This window comes from Marmota marmota, unplaced genomic scaffold (genome assembly GCF_001458135.2).
Source record: "Marmota marmota marmota unplaced genomic scaffold, marMar, whole genome shotgun sequence".
Lineage (NCBI taxonomy): Eukaryota > Metazoa > Chordata > Mammalia > Rodentia > Sciuridae > Marmota > Marmota marmota.
The window spans coordinates 10984672-11001557 of record NW_025999905.1 but is presented as its reverse complement, the minus strand read 5'-3'; the positions used below and the strand labels follow the sequence as shown (position 1 = coordinate 11001557).

General features: G+C 37.0%; 1 protein-coding gene across 19 annotated transcripts in view; it reads right to left on the bottom strand.

The window, feature by feature from the left end:
• Positions 1–16886, bottom strand: part of Hdac9 (histone deacetylase 9) — an 863294-nt gene that overhangs the window by 114572 nt on the left and 731836 nt on the right. For all 19 annotated transcript variants that reach the window (XM_048799672.1, XM_048799670.1, XM_048799674.1 and 16 more), the window contains one exon: positions 4819–4937. In XM_048799672.1, coding sequence (XP_048655629.1) covers positions 4819–4937 — 119 coding nt within the window. The remainder of the gene's footprint in view (positions 1–4818; positions 4938–16886) is intronic.

Genomic DNA, 16886 nt, shown 5'->3' with positions numbered 1-16886 from the left:
ACACACACACACACACACACACAGAGGATGAAGCCTATACATCATTATTAACAGTTGGCATAGACCAACTTAGCCTTATATTTTGATAAAACTTGTGTCTTGGCATTCATTTGTAGACTGAATTAGCACCTAACTTTTTAGAAACTTGTGTTTAGGACTGGTTAATCAGAGAATTTCTGTATTTACCCCAGGATAACTCATAGCAAAGCTTGAATTCATTTAGCAATTATAGGAGGATTACCAAAAGGAGTAACTCTCTGTCAAAGAGAAGACAGTAATTCAAGACTCTAAGATATGCTATTTGATTTTTTCCTCCAACTAGTATTTCTGAAAAAAACTATGTATTCTCCAAGGGAAATGATTTATATTTCAGACTATAAACTATTTACTAAAGGAACATATTTTATATAAAAGGAACCTATTTTTATGAGACACTATCATAATACAAGGACTTTTGCATTATCCCAAAGCCAGAAAAAGTTCTATCCACATGATAAAAGCAATTTGTACACAGGAATTGACTTCATATACCAAAGAAAGTAGAATGCATTCATGTGTTAAATCGAAGAAAAAAAATATATCTTGTTATAAAATGAATTTGAACTACAATGGTAGAGTGTCCTTGGGTTCAATCTGCAATACTGGGGAGGGGGATAAAATAAAAATAAAAATTGCTGGGTGTGGTGTTGTACTCCTTTAATCCCAGTGAGACCAAGGGAGGAGGATGGTATATTCAAATTCAGCCCCAGCAATTTATCAAGACCGTGTCTCAAAATAAAAAAATTAAAAAATAGGAAGTGCTAGGAAGTGATATTGGCCTAATTATATTGTCACATTTTGTACTGTGTGCATGTATGAATATGTAACAATAAATCCCATCAGTATGTACAACTATAACATGACAATAAAAATGTGAGAATAAATATTTTTTTAAAAAATGATGTTGAACTAATGAACCTAGTCTGTTCTTTTTTGTTTAAGTTGACAATACTAGAAAGCCAGTGGGGACTGCAATATGGTGAATCGATGTTATTGTTTGAACCTGGTACTGAGTTGTCATGGAATCTTGTTGTTTTTTTTTAAATTTATTTTTTAGTTGTAGTTGGACACAGTACTTTTTATTTTATTTATTTATTTATTTTTATGTGGTGCTGAGGATCAAACCCAGTTCCTCAAACATGCTAGGTGAGTGCTCTATCATTGAGCCACAACCCCAGCCCTGGATTCTCCTCAAACTATAACCTGAAGACAATTCTATCTGAACCAGTGTATTTAAAATGATAAACTGATACCTTCAAGATAATTCTTACACTGGGCTTAGGGCAAGAAATAAAGCTACTTATTCCTTGAAGGTTGGAACTTAAGCCTGGTCCTTAAACACAAGAGAGGGAGGATGGAAAACGCACTAGTCACAAATCCATTGAATTTTAACCACGTCTAAATTCAGGCTGGGACTTTTGACATATACCTACCTTTCTGTTTTGTTTTTCTTTTTATTTATTTTTTAGATTGCTAACTAGATGTATAAAATAAACAAAAAGTTCTGCTGTTTTACTTGCCCTCTCTTTTTCTTTTGGAGATATTAAAAAATTATTTTAAAAGATTGATTCAAGGTGCTAAAAAAATAAGACTTAAGTATGTCTGACATAATAGCCTCAAAATAACTCTCTAACATTATTCAGTGTTCTACTAGGAACACAGATGAATGTGGCCAGAATCCAAAAAGTTTAGGAGAGGAATTTGCTTTTGTATCTTATACCTACTTTTTTATGTGAGTTTTTTTAGCTCATTTCTAACTTCATTTTGGGACTCCCTGCAAATGGAGGTGATTTCTGCCTTGGGACAACAGGAGCCCAGTTTTAATTGCCTGTCCTGAACTTTCAGACTAAAGTAAGAGCCTGGTGGTTAGGAAGCAAACAAAGAAAGCCAATGGTGAACCACTGGGGGATAACTGCAGAGCTGCCCATAAACCCCGGCTTCTACCCTGTTAGTGTGGCAGCCTTACTAGAAAATAGCGCCAGCAAACTAAAGCCTACAGGAGATGATATATACAGCTGCCCAGCAGTGAGGCTCTGTTGTTAGTGTCTATCACAGTCCCTGATAGTAAAGATAAGGGTCTTGGGCATGAATTTGGCCACTGTAAAGTGTGCATGCAAATTCTCTACTAACATGCAGTTGATAAAATGATTTTGTCTTTAATGGAAAAATCTAGTAAATGCATCAAGCAATTTCATCTAAGTACAAATTCAGGAAAAGCATTTTGGTTTTAACCCCAGCTATTTCAGATGATAAAAAAAAATTAGTTTCCTTATCTATGAAACATGTGAATTGGTTTGGACTGCCTCTCCTATAATCTCTTTGGAGTCTAAGATCCTCTCTCCTTGTTGAGTATCTATGCCTTATCAATAGGCAAATATTCAACAAATGGGCAATTGTTACATCACCTAAAACCTGCATCTGTTTGTTTTTCTTTTCTTTTTTTAACTTTTTATTTGTTTATTTATTTATTTATCTTTTAATGTGGTGTCGAGGATCAAACCCAGTGCCTCACACATGCTAGGCAAGTGCTCTGCCACTGAGCCACAACCCTAGCCTATCTATTTGCTTTTCTTAAGAAACAGGCACCCAACAAAAAAAGTGTATGGTTTCTGGCGTAGAAAAGATATTCAAGGGAAGAAATAGATATAAAGGGGTTAGAGGTGGGGGGAGAGGGTAAAGATTATATTCAGATTTACTCTGGGACAGAAAGCAATGAAGAGCTCTCCCCAAATGCATAACAATGCAAATGGATTGAAAAAAAGGTTTTATTGCATTCTTCTTGTTATTATTTGGCCTTTAAGTGTCTTCCAAGATTCCCATGTGGTAAATAAAGACTTAGTCCTCAGCTTGGTGCAATTGAGAAGTGGTGGAAACCTTACGAGCTGGGGACCAGTAGGAGATCCTTAGGTCAATGGAAGCATGCCCTTGAAAGGAACTGTAGCACCCTGTTTCTGTCTTCTCTCTTTTGTTAGCTGGCCATGAGGTGAACAGTTTTGCTTTGTCACACACTTTTCATCATGATGTACTGCCTCAGCAAAGACCCCAAAGCAACAGGTTAACCAACCAACCACACTGTCAGCCAAAATAAACCTTTCTTCTGTAAGTTGATTATCTCAGGTATTTTGTTACAGTAATGGAAAGCTGATTAACATGATACTGAAACTAAAAGTGGTAGAGTGGTAGAACTCATATTTCTTACATTCATAACCAAAAAAAAAAAAAAAAAACATGCTACTACTACTTTCTATTCTACCTTTCAAGATGACATTTGAGATTTGAACTAGATTTGGCAAAAAAAAAAAAAAATGAGCAAACAAAAAGATTAATCCCTTCCAGCTAGTTTTCAGAAATGGACATGTTACAACTTCCCCCTTGGCAGGGAAAAAGTCCTGAAAGATTACCATTCCTCTCCCCTGAGAGATATTTTTGGATCCAATGGCAAGGAGCACCTTTTATAGATTTCTTTCTTTGCTTTCCATGTGTTTTGTATTGTTTGGGTTTTTTCTTAATTTGGGGTACTTTATTTATTTTTATTTTTTTAAATTTAAACTAAACTATTCACCAGTTTTAACCCAAGTGAGTTTTATCTTCAATTCAAAACTGACATCTACTTGAGTTGAATTCCATGAACAACAACAAAAAAGGATCATAAAGATAGATTTGACATAAGCAAACACCTCTTTATTGAATTTTAGCAAAATTATGCATTATTATGTTTTTTTGTCTTTGTGGAGTTGCCTGTTTTAATATGTTTTCAATAGACAACAAGGCACCAAGAACTCTGAGTAAATAATAGATGTTAAAAATAGCTACTACCTAACAATGTTACTGGAATAATTAGAGTACAGAAAACTCTCTCACATGAGCAGCCAACTAAAAACAAAGGTTGGCATGATGCTGTTTCTTTGGTTCTTTTCAAATTAATACAGCACACTTGTTCCAAACTCATCTCTCCCACTTAAAACTATTTGGGTTGTTTTTGTTTTGTTTGATTTTCAGCTCTCCCTAAAATATACAATAGTGGTTCCTATTCTTTGTGTAATTTTACATTTTTTCTTTTATAGATACCTATCCTGCCAGCATACATTTATATGCATGAACTATACATATGCCTTACTTTCACACCCAGAGCAAGGAAATTTCTTTCTTAAAGAAAGCCTCATTTCTAGCCAAATTCCATTGAATTGTGTTATTTAAATGTAATATAACACCAAAATTCATTTCTTGGTTTGGTGTCTGGTTACTACAGAACACAGACAAAAAGTTCAGCTTTGCAACACAAGCGAACACTAGTAGAGACTCCGAGAATTTTTCATAGACCACACAGAGCCTGTGAGCAAGGAGACTACTACACTTTTGCCTTTGAACCTGGAAGGGCATAACACTATTGAAAAATAGCTATCTCCACACCATGTACAAGGAAACAAAGACAAAGACTTCCATTCTTCTTGCAGAAAAAAACCCAGTAGCTCTTCCAGCATATTTTAAACAGAAGCCCTATCACTTCTGTCTTTAAATGAAAAATGGGACTCCTGAAAGGTATAAAGGTCCTGACATGTCCCACCAAGTTCACTAAAAAAACCATTCAACTTTGTTTTCCTTAAAGGCCAGTTTTCACTGAGACATGAATCTGACAGAGCAATAAACACCATTTGAATCATTTTGGTGCAGTAAATCACCAAAATTTACTGGACTTGTGTGAAACATATTGTCTTTCCAAAATCCTAAAAGATGTTATGATAGCATAGCATTTCATAAAGTCCTGAATGAGAGACTTACACTTTGCTGTCACCTTGTACCCCCCCAGAGGAGGGGTGTGGCCTTCTAATGCATCAAATCCAGCGGAAACCAGGACCATGTCTGGATCAAACTCTTTGGCCACAGGCATCAGGACAGTCCTGCACAGTAAAAAGGCAATAGTCACACATGGGAAATGCACATACTTTTAAAATTGTTTCAGTGAAAACAACTTGGCACAACTTTCAGAACTTCCCGGGAATAAAGAAAATGGGTAAAGAAAACACCATTTGAATGGATCAAAAACACATCATTTCCTTAATACTGCATCACTATTATTTTTGCATTCCAATTCAGCCTTTTCTCTTTCATCTTTTTTTCTCAGAATTGAATATACACACATAGACACACACCCGCATTCTGCAGGTACATTCTAAAACCCATCATATTACATGCACATCTGTAGCTGTTTTATCCTACTGCCTATTAAAAAAAAAAAAAAAAGCCTTCTTCTTCCAAGGGAGTGACTAATGTTTTACAGAGGAAAATCGAAGCTTTAGCAAAAACCTAGCTTGCTCTAGTTAGTGGGAACTTGGTGTAAATTTGAACTATAAATTTCTTTTGGGAAAAAGTTTGCTTTCCTGACTTTTTTTTTTTTAAGAAATATTTTAAAATATTTGTCATGGTAGGGGGTGACTCTTACAAAGGAAAAACACAAAATTCCTTAATAGAATCCAGACTATAATGTTAAGTGAGTCCAAGGTCAGACACACCAGGAATGTGGCAGCTCATCCATGACAGCAGCCCCTGCTGGCCCCACTCAGACACATCAGCACTTACCTCTCCAACCTTCTCAGAGCCCCCAACCCTCTCTCATCAGTGTCAGTTTTGAGGAAGAATGATGAGTGCATGCCACAGGACTTGATGAATTTTTTTTTAAAAAAGTCACCCAGGCCTGAGACCAGCGTACCAATGTACAAATTCAAAGACTTTAATAAAATGGGAGCAAATGCACACTATCATGATTTTAAAAGGAATATGTTCTCTACAGTGTGTTTCTGAAAAATATCTAAGACAAATATTAAAGTGGTTTTTCTTGAGCAGTGGAATAATTCTTTTAATTTTTGTGTGTGTAAATTTCCCAGATTTTCTACAATGATCATATATTAATTTTACATTTAAAAATAAATTTCATGTCATAAGTGAGAAGTTGTTAAACTTAGAAAATAAAAAATGATGTAAATAAACTTTATCTAGAGATGTAAATTAATTAAATATTTTAATAACTTTACCACGATCATGCAAATTTTATCCTTCGAGCTTATAAATGTACATGTTAGATGATTTCCATGGTATTCCTTCCAATAATTGGAAAACCACATAAAACTGGATAGCCCATCAGTGAAACTTGTAAAACCTTAATGTTATTTACTATGTACAATTAAATTCATTATTTTTTTCAATAAAATTAAGAATTTCTACTATAGCTCTATTGTTTGAAGAGATATATTGGATCCTTTCCCTCGCCAATAACATCAGCTCTTACATTGTAAAAAGTGTCACATATAACTAATTCACTATTTGTCATATGAACAAAATAGCCATGTGTTGTTGAGATACTGGAGCAAGTTTTCTCAATGAAGCAAGAATGTTTTATCAAAACTCTACTTAGTTTTATTAATCCTAGGTACTTTCTTGAAGAACAAATAATTTGGTTTTTGTCTTAAGCAAATAACACCTTTGTTGGATCATTCCTGCATTCACACACATAAGGGTTTTACAATTTCACACAGGTTTTCAAAATGTTCCATCTCACAGGACTAATCCTATACATCTGAAGTCACTCAAGAAAATGACAAAAATTTTTGAAAAAAAAATGACAGAAATTTTTGGAAAAAAAACACATTATCTTATAGACTCCTTTCACATAAAATAATACATGCTTACAATTGTAGTTTGTTGAATAGTAGTATGTTGAATGAATTAGTTGTGCATGATTAGAACAGAGCAGTGTGATATTATACTCAAAAATATGCTGTTAATTATGTACTAACCTATATGGCAACAGATGTTCATAGATGGTGATGATGGTGAAGGTTTACTCGTTCATTTTTAGCAAACACATATTGAGTACCTATTATGTTCCAAACACTGTTTTGGCTTAAAGATGTGCTGAATTTTGAACTGAATCTTATTATATTTTCCTATTGCTGACCTTAAACTCTTTCTTGACACCCCCCCCCCCGAAACTGATATAATGAAGACACCACAGATCTCTTCATTTTTGCAATTATTTAACAAATGTACATGGACCTGTTTGCATTCTTCTATTTATGACAGTCTGGATTGACATTTATTCAAAGAATCTAGGGTATCTATCTGTTAATGGTTTGAATATCTTTTCCAAAACTCATGTTGAAATTTGGTGGCTATTGTAAGAGTATTGGCAGGGGCTCTAAGAAATTAATCATTAGGAATTAATGAATTCATGCCAGCATTATGGGCCTGGACTCTGACAAAATGATGTTCTCCTGTTCTATTTTGTTTTTTCCCTCTCTCTTTTCCCACTTGCCTTTCCACCATGTTAGGACAGCATGTAGGCCCTGGCCAGACACTAACTAGCACCAAAGTCTTGAACTTCCTAGCCTCCAGAAACATCAATCAAATAATTTTCTGTTTAATATCAATGACCTTGTTTCAGATACTCTGTTACAGAAATACAAAGTGAACGAAGAGAATGTTGGAAGAACTAAAACACTTGTACTGGAGCATCAAGTGGGAAGAATAGAAAATTTTTCTTAGAACAAACACTCGAATTCGTTTATTTAATGTTTTCTCTGAAGGACTGTATTTTCTGGCTGAAGATGGCTAACCAAACATACTTATCTTTCCCAATATCCTACTAAAAAGTAATATAAGGATACACTTATGAACTCATGGCTTTTACTATATATCAATTAAATAGACATAGAAATAACTTTAAATGCATGCATATGTATAAACTTTCTAATAACAATGACACATCTGTAACAAGAAACATACATACTATTCAGATTTTGTTTTCTAATTTTAATCTCCAATAAAAGTATCCAGGGATCCTTGAAGTGGTTGATTCCAGAACTGCACCCACAGAAAACAGAAGGGGACTCTAAGGCATCTTGTCATGACATGGTTAAGGAAATGCTCAAAAAGGAAAGAGGGGATGTCAACAGAACTTAGGAACCAATGCAAAAGAGCTCTCAATGGCCAACGCTAGAAAAATTTTAAGAAAAAAGTTAAAAATTATACTATGGATCATATTCATAAAATCAAGTAAGTATTCATGTGTCCATAGTATGATAAATAAATCACAGAGTGAAAAGAGACAGAAACAGTAAGAAAATAACTCTTCCTTACAGAAAAATATCAACAAACAACTCTGAAATAATGGGGAAAATAGAAACATCACTAATTGAACAAGACAGAAATATTTGATGGAGGCAAGACTTATGGATGGATACTAAAATTACTAGGCAAAAGTTTGAGGAGAAACATTGTATTTCCATACTACCAAAATATCTATCCAAAGATATCGCACTGGAAAAAAAAATTAGATACTTTACAATAAAGAAGACTTGCAGGCATTACCTTAATTAAGTGAGCAAGGTTAATATTTTCAGAGATATGGCCCTTTGGGTCCATACTCCATGGTAAGATGTATGAAGAAAGGCAGATTGGTTCTGAGGTATTCCTGTTACAAAAATATAACCTCAAGTCTAATGATGGTGAAACATCAGAAAAAACTTAACAAGGTCATTTAACAAAATACTAATAGTATTCTTCAAGAGTCATGGCCACAAAACAAAAACAAAAAGCAAAACAACAACAACAAAAAAAACTAAGGAATATTTAGACTATTACTAAATGTTGGAAGACCAAGGAAGTCTGACATCTAAGCTTTATGTGGGGATTTAATTTGATTCAAATCCCAGAAAGACATTAGTGGAAAATTTACAGTTCCACATATAATTTGTAGTTTTAACTAACAACATTATACAAATATCAGTTTCTTTATTTTGATCAACTTATGATTTCTATAAGTTATTAAGACAAAGAAAACACTACCATTTTGACAACTTTCCTATAATTCCAATATTATTTACAAATAAAATGTTGACAAACATCAGATTTCTGAAAATATTTAAGAATAAAAGAGAACGAGGGAGATGTCAACAAACAGATTTTTAACAAATATCCAGAAGAGGGAAGTTGATGGGAGCATATAAAAAAGAGAAGAAAAGAAAGCTACTGTCCTGCACATGATCTGCTATCAGGGCCCACAGAACAGGTGAGATACACTCTACCTAGTGGAGCCCAACTGAGGGAAGAGGTCTGGTGAAGGGAAAGAGAGACAGGGCTGAAAACAAATTAAAGAAATGACAGACAGTTAACAATACCAAGCCGGGTGCCATGGTCCAAGCCTATAATCCCAGTGACTCTGGAGGCTGAGGCAGGAGGATTGAGAGTTCAAAGCCATCCTCAGCAACTTAGCTAGGCACTAAGCAAATCTTTGAAACCCTGTCTCTAAATAAAATACAAAACAGGGCTGGGGATGTGACTCAGTGGTCAGGTGTCTCTGAGTTCAATCCCTGGTACCCCCCCACCACCCCCCAAATAAAAAAAGAAAGAAAGAAAAGACTATCTCCCAATACCTTGGTTACCTTTTTCTATGCCAGCAACCAGAGAGGACATTCAGATTCTCTTTCTTGAGGAAAAGGACATGGTAATCAAAGCTAAGGTTCTACTGTAGTTATAAGTGCCCCAAATATAGTCCTTCTTATTTGGTCATTTAAGGGAATTCAGAGGCCATTAAATACTTCTTACAGTGCTAATCCTAACTTGGGGTTTAGCAGAGGCAAAGGGACTTCAACTCTAATACACTGTAAATCCACTGGATCATTTATGTGATCCCTGGGAAAGAAGACACCAGCTACTAATTCCTTAAACACCAATGGAAAATCAGGGATTTCTTGACAAAGAAGGAGATCCAGTGGTATGGGAGGGCGGATTAAAATGAACATACAAATGACTAGGTGAAACAGAGATAAGTAAAGAAATAGAAATACTATTCTCAGAGAAACTCAAGAAAATCTTTTAGTTTCAAAACAAAGACATGCTGAGCAATCAAAGAACTCTGGAAATAAAGACAAATGACAATCACATCTATTAACAAAATAATAGATGCTCTGCAAAGTAAAATTCTCAGAAGTTCCAAGAATATACTTCTACAAAGAAAGGAAGTAAATCAAAGAAATGGTAACACCTCAAGGGGAAGCAAATATGTCAACTATACAGTAGGTGAGAAAATATGAGACAAATGATCATTGCAGAAGCCTTGTATTTGAATAATAGAAGTCCCTGAGAAAGTCAAGAAAAGAGAGGAGAGAAAACTATCAACTCACAATAATTGTTGATACTTTTTAGGGACTGAAACTTACTCAAGTCTATGACTTAATAAATCTAACGAATTTGAAGCTGTTTTAAAAATGCAGCCTTTGACACAGGCTCATGATCTTCAGACAACCCAAAGATCTTGAAGAAAGAAAAAGGATATCCTCTAAAGAAACCAGAAGATAGCAATAGACATGTCTTATGAGGAGCAGTCAATGTGTTTTCATTCTGAAGGAAAATCATTTTTAAACTTTATTTCTACTCCCAGCCATTACAGGCTAGTATTTCAGTATGTCCTTAAATAAAAAATACTTTGACAGGGAAGGACTTCCAAAGCACCTTTTCTAAAAAACTCAAGAATGTACTTTTGCAAGGCAAGAAAGTAAATCAAAGAAGCAGGCATTGAACAAAATAGTTGCTATGCCACAGAAGAATAAAGAAGGCCTAATCTTGGTTTTCATGTCCATTTCTTAGCTAGAAAACAAGTGATTGAAGCAATACTAGTAGCATACATGGTTTTTGTTTGGTTTTGTGTTTTTGTATTCCTGATCTCTGTTGATTCTGTCACAGTCTTCTTGAAGAACAACCTTCCTCCTTCTTCCTTGCATATCTCCATCCCAGGTGAGAGGACATTGAACTTATAAAAATAAAGGTAAAGGCTACTACGAAGGAAGACATAGATCATATGACTAGAGACTGAACACACTCAGGAAAAAAGAATCCCATTTGCGATATCTTTCCAGTTGATTTGGAATCATTGATTCAGATTCTGAACCTCCTCAGTTGGAATCAGATCCCTGGAACGACTTCATCTCTAGTCACTGGCCAAACCATTGGCCACACTGACATTGAGTCCCGTGCAGGCCTGTCCTTAAGCTGAACCGCACTAGTCATTTCCCAATGACTCACTCCAGCAAGCGCTGAGTGAAAGAGTGAGATGCTACCCACTCATCTCCTGCTCAGCTACAAGACTGGCGCATCATAGAAGAGCGGCTCTGGCTTCCTGCCTGAAGCTCAAATTGTAAGGCATTCAAAACCCCTCAGTCTACAGAGTTACCCCAAACTATGTTTGTATTCATTCAGTGGCCGCTTACTGAACCCCTCTATGGAAAGTGCTGAGATGGAGCCGGGATACAAGGATACAAATAAATTATAACTGTGCCCTCAAGGAGACTGTGAATTCGAAGGAAAACTTTTCTTTGAGTTTGGTGTAGGAAAAGCTCAATACACACAATGTACCAAGAAACAGGAGTGTGGGCATCCAGCAGGGATGAGACCATAAGAGGAAAGTTCACCAGCGGGGACATGAAAGGTGAGAGATGTTAGTGTAGGAGGTTGCCAGGAACAAAAGTAGGGAAGATGATTCAGCAGATGGAGGGCAAGGGAGAAGGCATGGGAAATTGAAAGGGTGTGGATGAATAGTTTGCTGTGCATGGGCATATGGTGTAAATGGGGATGCAGTGGAAGAGGAGGCTACAGGACCAGGTGATCCAAAGCCACACGCCTGAAACGGAACCAGGAGAGCCTGCTTTTGAGCCAATTGGGGAGGAAGGACTGTGGGCAGTGGTGAGCGTTCCAAGAACTGGAAAGTAGACAACTGCACAGTGCTTCACACAGTTACAAAGTTCAACACATTCACTTTTTTTTTTTTTTTTTTTTTTGGCTCAGTAAATCTTTACCAACTACCTATGTTGTGCCAGGCACTGTTGTAGGACAGGGTTCACACCAGAAAACATCCTAATTGATCTCTTGCCTTGATATAATTTACTTTTCAATAGGGGAGAAAGTATATAAACAAGCAAACATGTAGTAAAGACTAAGGAGAAAAGTAAGTCATGAGAATATATGGAAAACTGCTCAATATCTCTAGCAATTAGAGAAGTGCAAATCAAAACTACACTGAGATTTCATCTCACTCTAGTCAGAATGGCAATTATCAAGAATACAAGCAACAATAAAGGTTGGTGAGGATATGAGGAGAAAGGTGGGACTGCAAATTGGTGCAACCACTCTGGAAAGCAGTAAGGAGATCGCTCAGAAAATTTGGAATGGAACCACCATTTGATCCAATTATCCCACTCCTCAGTCTATACCCAAAGGATTTAAAATCAGCATACTACAGTGACACAGCCACATCAATGTTTATAGCAGCACAGTTCACAATAGCTAAACTATGGAATCAACCTAGTTGCCCAACAGATGAAAGGATAAAGAAAATGTAATACACACACACACACACACACACAGTGGAATATTACTCAGCCTAAAAGAAGAATGAAATTGTGGCATTTGCCAGTAAATGGATGGAACTGGAGAATAACATGCTCAGTAAATAAGTCAATCCAATAGAACCCAAGGCTTAATGTTTTCTCTGATATGCAGATGTTAATTCACAATGTGGGGGATGCTAGGGAAGACTAGAGGTACTTTGGATTAGACAGTGGAGAGTAAAGGGATGGGAAGGGGTAGAGGGGGGAGAAGGATAATAGAATTAATCAGACATTATTACTCTACGTAAATATATGATTATATGACCTGTGTAACTCTACATTATATACAACCAGAAGAATGAGAAGTTAGACTCCATTTAAGTATGATGGGTCAAAATGCATTCTACTGTCACGTATAACTAATTATAACAAATAAGAAAATACTAAGAAAAAAAGTAAGTTATACACAAAGTCACAGGTTGGCACAAGTTTAGATGTGTACACAGAGAAGGTCAGTGGAGGTGGTAACAACAGAGCTGAGAGTGGTACTGTATGACACAAGAGGCAGGTCACCTGCAATTATGAGCAAAGAGAAGTGGCCAGAGAGGAGAGCTCCACCAAACACCTTGACCCTGGAGGGTCTTCCAGGTATTCAGAGCATCACATGGATGTCACTGCAGGTGACACCAAGTACATGACAGGAAAAATGGTTGAAAAGAGGTCAGAAATGTGGCAATAAAGCCAGTTCCTGTAGGGCTCTGGAGGCCACCATTGGACCCTGGGTTTCATTCTGAATAAGAAAGAGAGCCTGGAAGTTTTGAGTAGGGAGTGCCCTGATCTGATTTATGCCACCTCCAAGACAGCAGACTTGTCCCTCTGTGTCATTTATCATGGCATATATATAATGGTGCATATGTGAATTATAGGTAAAAATCCAAGTCTGCATTTTTTATAGTCTAGTTGTAGGTCATGGCTTAAAAGCATCAGATTATAAAATCAGACATTTTCAAATGGTGTAAGTACTTCTGTTGATTTTTTAAAAAGATTTTTCTTTAAAATGTGTAATTATATTACGCACCTTTCCCCGTCCATTCATACATGTTGGTGCATGAAGGACAAAGGAAAGGTGCTTGCAAGGAAAACTCTTCCTGACCGTCTGCACCTGGACAAGTGGCCAAGGCAGCACATCAAAGAACATCAGCTGAACAGATTCCAGGCAGCTGCTAGGGCTGCCGGGGCTTCAGGACATCTGCCAGCACCTCACTGACCACTGGACGGCAGTGGGGAAAGCACCAAATGAAAGGATACTATCATGGGCATCTCTGGAAGAGGGTCATGTCTGGGAGCTGTGAGGACATAGGCACAGCTGGTGCTCATCTCAGCCCTAACCTGAGTAGGTCCTGTTCTACTTCCTTAGCTCAACTTTACATCTCCTCACACTCCAACACACACACACACACACACACACACACACACACACACACACATTTCGTTGCTTCTTCTCTCTTTTACCACCCTCCCTTTTCTTTTTTGCCTCAATTCCCCATCTTTGGCAGCTCCCCCCCACACACACACACCATAGCCAAACTATCAAATACTACTATTTACACTTTTAAAACATGTCCAGGAATGTAACACATCCCAAGTCCTCCACTGCTATCACCTGTGTTAGCATTATCACTTCCTGATGAAGACTATGGCTAAGACAGAGGCTCCCTTACTGCCTGTTTTCCCTCTTTATCCTCCATCTCTTGCTCACAATATCTCAACATGACGGCCATCAGGTCCACAGGGTTTAATCAGACCTGCATTATGTCTCTCAGCATAAAGCAAAACCTTTTATTTTTATTTCATTTTATTTTTTTATTATGACCTACAAGTCTCTGTCTCTTGCCACTCTCTGCCAGGATTCTATTTACATACATGCCTGATGCACTCTGGGAAAAGGATTTTTTTTTTTTTTAATGGAGGGGTACCAGGGATTGAACTCAGGGGCACTCAACCACTGAGCCACATCCCCCGCCCTATTTTGTATTCTATTTAGAGACAGGTCTCACTGAGTTGCTTAGCACCTAGCTTTTGCTGAGGCTAGCTTTGAACTCATGATCCTCCTGCTTCAGCCTCCGGAGCCAATGGGATTACAGGCATTCTTCACCATGACCAGCTGCAAAAAGGGATTTTTAAACAACAACAACAAAATATGTTTTTGTAGTAACACGTGCCTAACATAAAATGTACCATTTAACTATTTTTGCAATACAGTTCAGTGGCATAAGGTACATTCATTGTTATGCAACCCATCCTTCAACTCCAGAAGGGTTTTCAACTTCTCAAACTGAAACTCTGTATACATTAAACAATTACTCAAAAACTCACATTTCTCCCCTCCCCTAAAGCCCTGGAAATCACCATTCCACCTTGTTTTCTGTGATTGCAAACTTTTTAAAGGGTGATAAATTATTGATTAATTTCAATCATCTTGAAGTTTTTCTTTTTTTTCCGCCCTTCCTTCCCTTCTCTTCTCTTCTTCTTCTTCCCTCCTCCTCCCTTCCCTCTTCCATTTCTTTCTTTCTGTTATTGTAAGAACACTTAACATGAGGTCCACCTTCTTAACAGAACTTTGGGTGTACAATATGGTATCCTTATTTACAATGCTGCCCAGCAGATCTCTAGAACATATTCATGTTGCATAACTGAAATTTTACACCCTTCAAATGACTTTCCATTCCCCCCTCTCCTCAGCCCCTGGTAATTACTATTGGACTCTCTGCTTCTATGAAGTGGACTATTTTAGATATCTCATATAAGTAGAAATAATGCAGTATTTGGCCTTTTGTGACTAGTTGATCGAACCTAGTATAGTGTCCTCAAGGTTCATACATGTTGTCACATATGGAGAATTTTCTTTTTTAAGGCTTTTATCCAATAGTTGGATAAAAGAAAATGTAGTGTTTGCATGTAAACACTACATTTTCTTTTATCCAACTATTGGATAAAAGCCTTAAAAAAGAAAATTCTCCATATGTGACAACATGTATGAACCTTGAGGACACTATACTAGGTTCGATCAACTAGTCACAAAAGGCCAAATACTGCATTATTTCTACTTATATGAGATATCTAAAATAGTCCACTTCATAGAAGCAGAGAGTCCAATAGTAATTACCAGGGGCTGAGGAGAGGGGGGAATGGAAAGTCATTTGAAGGGTGTAAAATTTCAGTTATGCAACATGAATATGTTCTAGAGATCTGCTGGGCAGCATTGTAAATAAGGATACCATATTGTACACCCAAAGTTCTGTTAAGAAGGTGGACCTCATGTTAAGTGTTCTTACAATAACAGAAAGAAAGAAATGGAAGAGGGAAGGGAGGAGGAGGGAAGAAGAAGAAGAGAAGAGAAGGGAAGGAAGGGCGGAAAAAAAAGAAAAACTTCAAGATGATTGAAATTAATCAATAATTTATCACCCTTTAAAAAGTTTGCAATCACAGAAAACAAGGTGGAATGGTGATTTCCAGGGCTTTAGGGGAGGGGAGAAATGTGAGTTTTTGAGTAATTGTTTAATGTATACAGAGTTTCAGTTTGAGAAGTTGAAAACCCTTCTGGAGTTGAAGGATGGGTTGCATAACAATGAATGTACCTTATGCCACTGAACTGTATTGCAAAAATAGTTAAATGGTACATTTTATGTTAGGCACGTGTTACTACAAAAACATATTTTGTTGTTGTTGTTTAAAAATCCCTTTTTGCAGCTGGTCATGGTGAAGAATGCCTGTAATCCCATTGGCTCCGGAGGCTGAAGCAGGAGGATCATGAGTTCAAAGCTAGCCTCAGCAAAAGCTAGGTGCTAAGCAACTCAGTGAGACCTGTCTCTAAATAGAATACAAAATAGGGCGGGGGATGTGGCTCAGTGGTTGAGTGCCCCTGAGTTCAATCCCTGGTACCCCTCCATTAAAAAAAAAAAAAATCCTTTTCCCAGAGTGCATCAGGCATGTATGTAAATAGAATCCTGGCAGAGAGTGGCAAGAGACAGAGACTTGTAGGTCATAATAAAAAAATAAAATGAAATAAAAATAAAAGGTTTTGCTTTATGCTGAGAGACATAATGCAGGTCTGATTAAACCCTGTGGACCTGATGGCCGTCATGTTGAGATATTGTGAGCAAGAGATGGAGGATAAAGAGGGAAAACAGGCAGTAAGGGAGCCTCTGTCTTAGCCATAGTCTTCATCAGGAAGTGATAATGCTAACACAGGTGATAGCAGTGGAGGACTTGGGATGTGTTACATTCCTGGACATGTTTTAAAAGTGTAAATAGTAGTATTTGATAGTTTGGCTATGGTGTGTGTGTGTGGGGGGGAGCTGCCAAAGATGGGGAATTGAGGCAAAAAAGAAAAGGGAGGGTGGTAAAAGAGAGAAGAAGCAACGAAATGTGTGTGTGTGTGTGTGTGTGTGTGTGTGTGTGTGTGTGTGT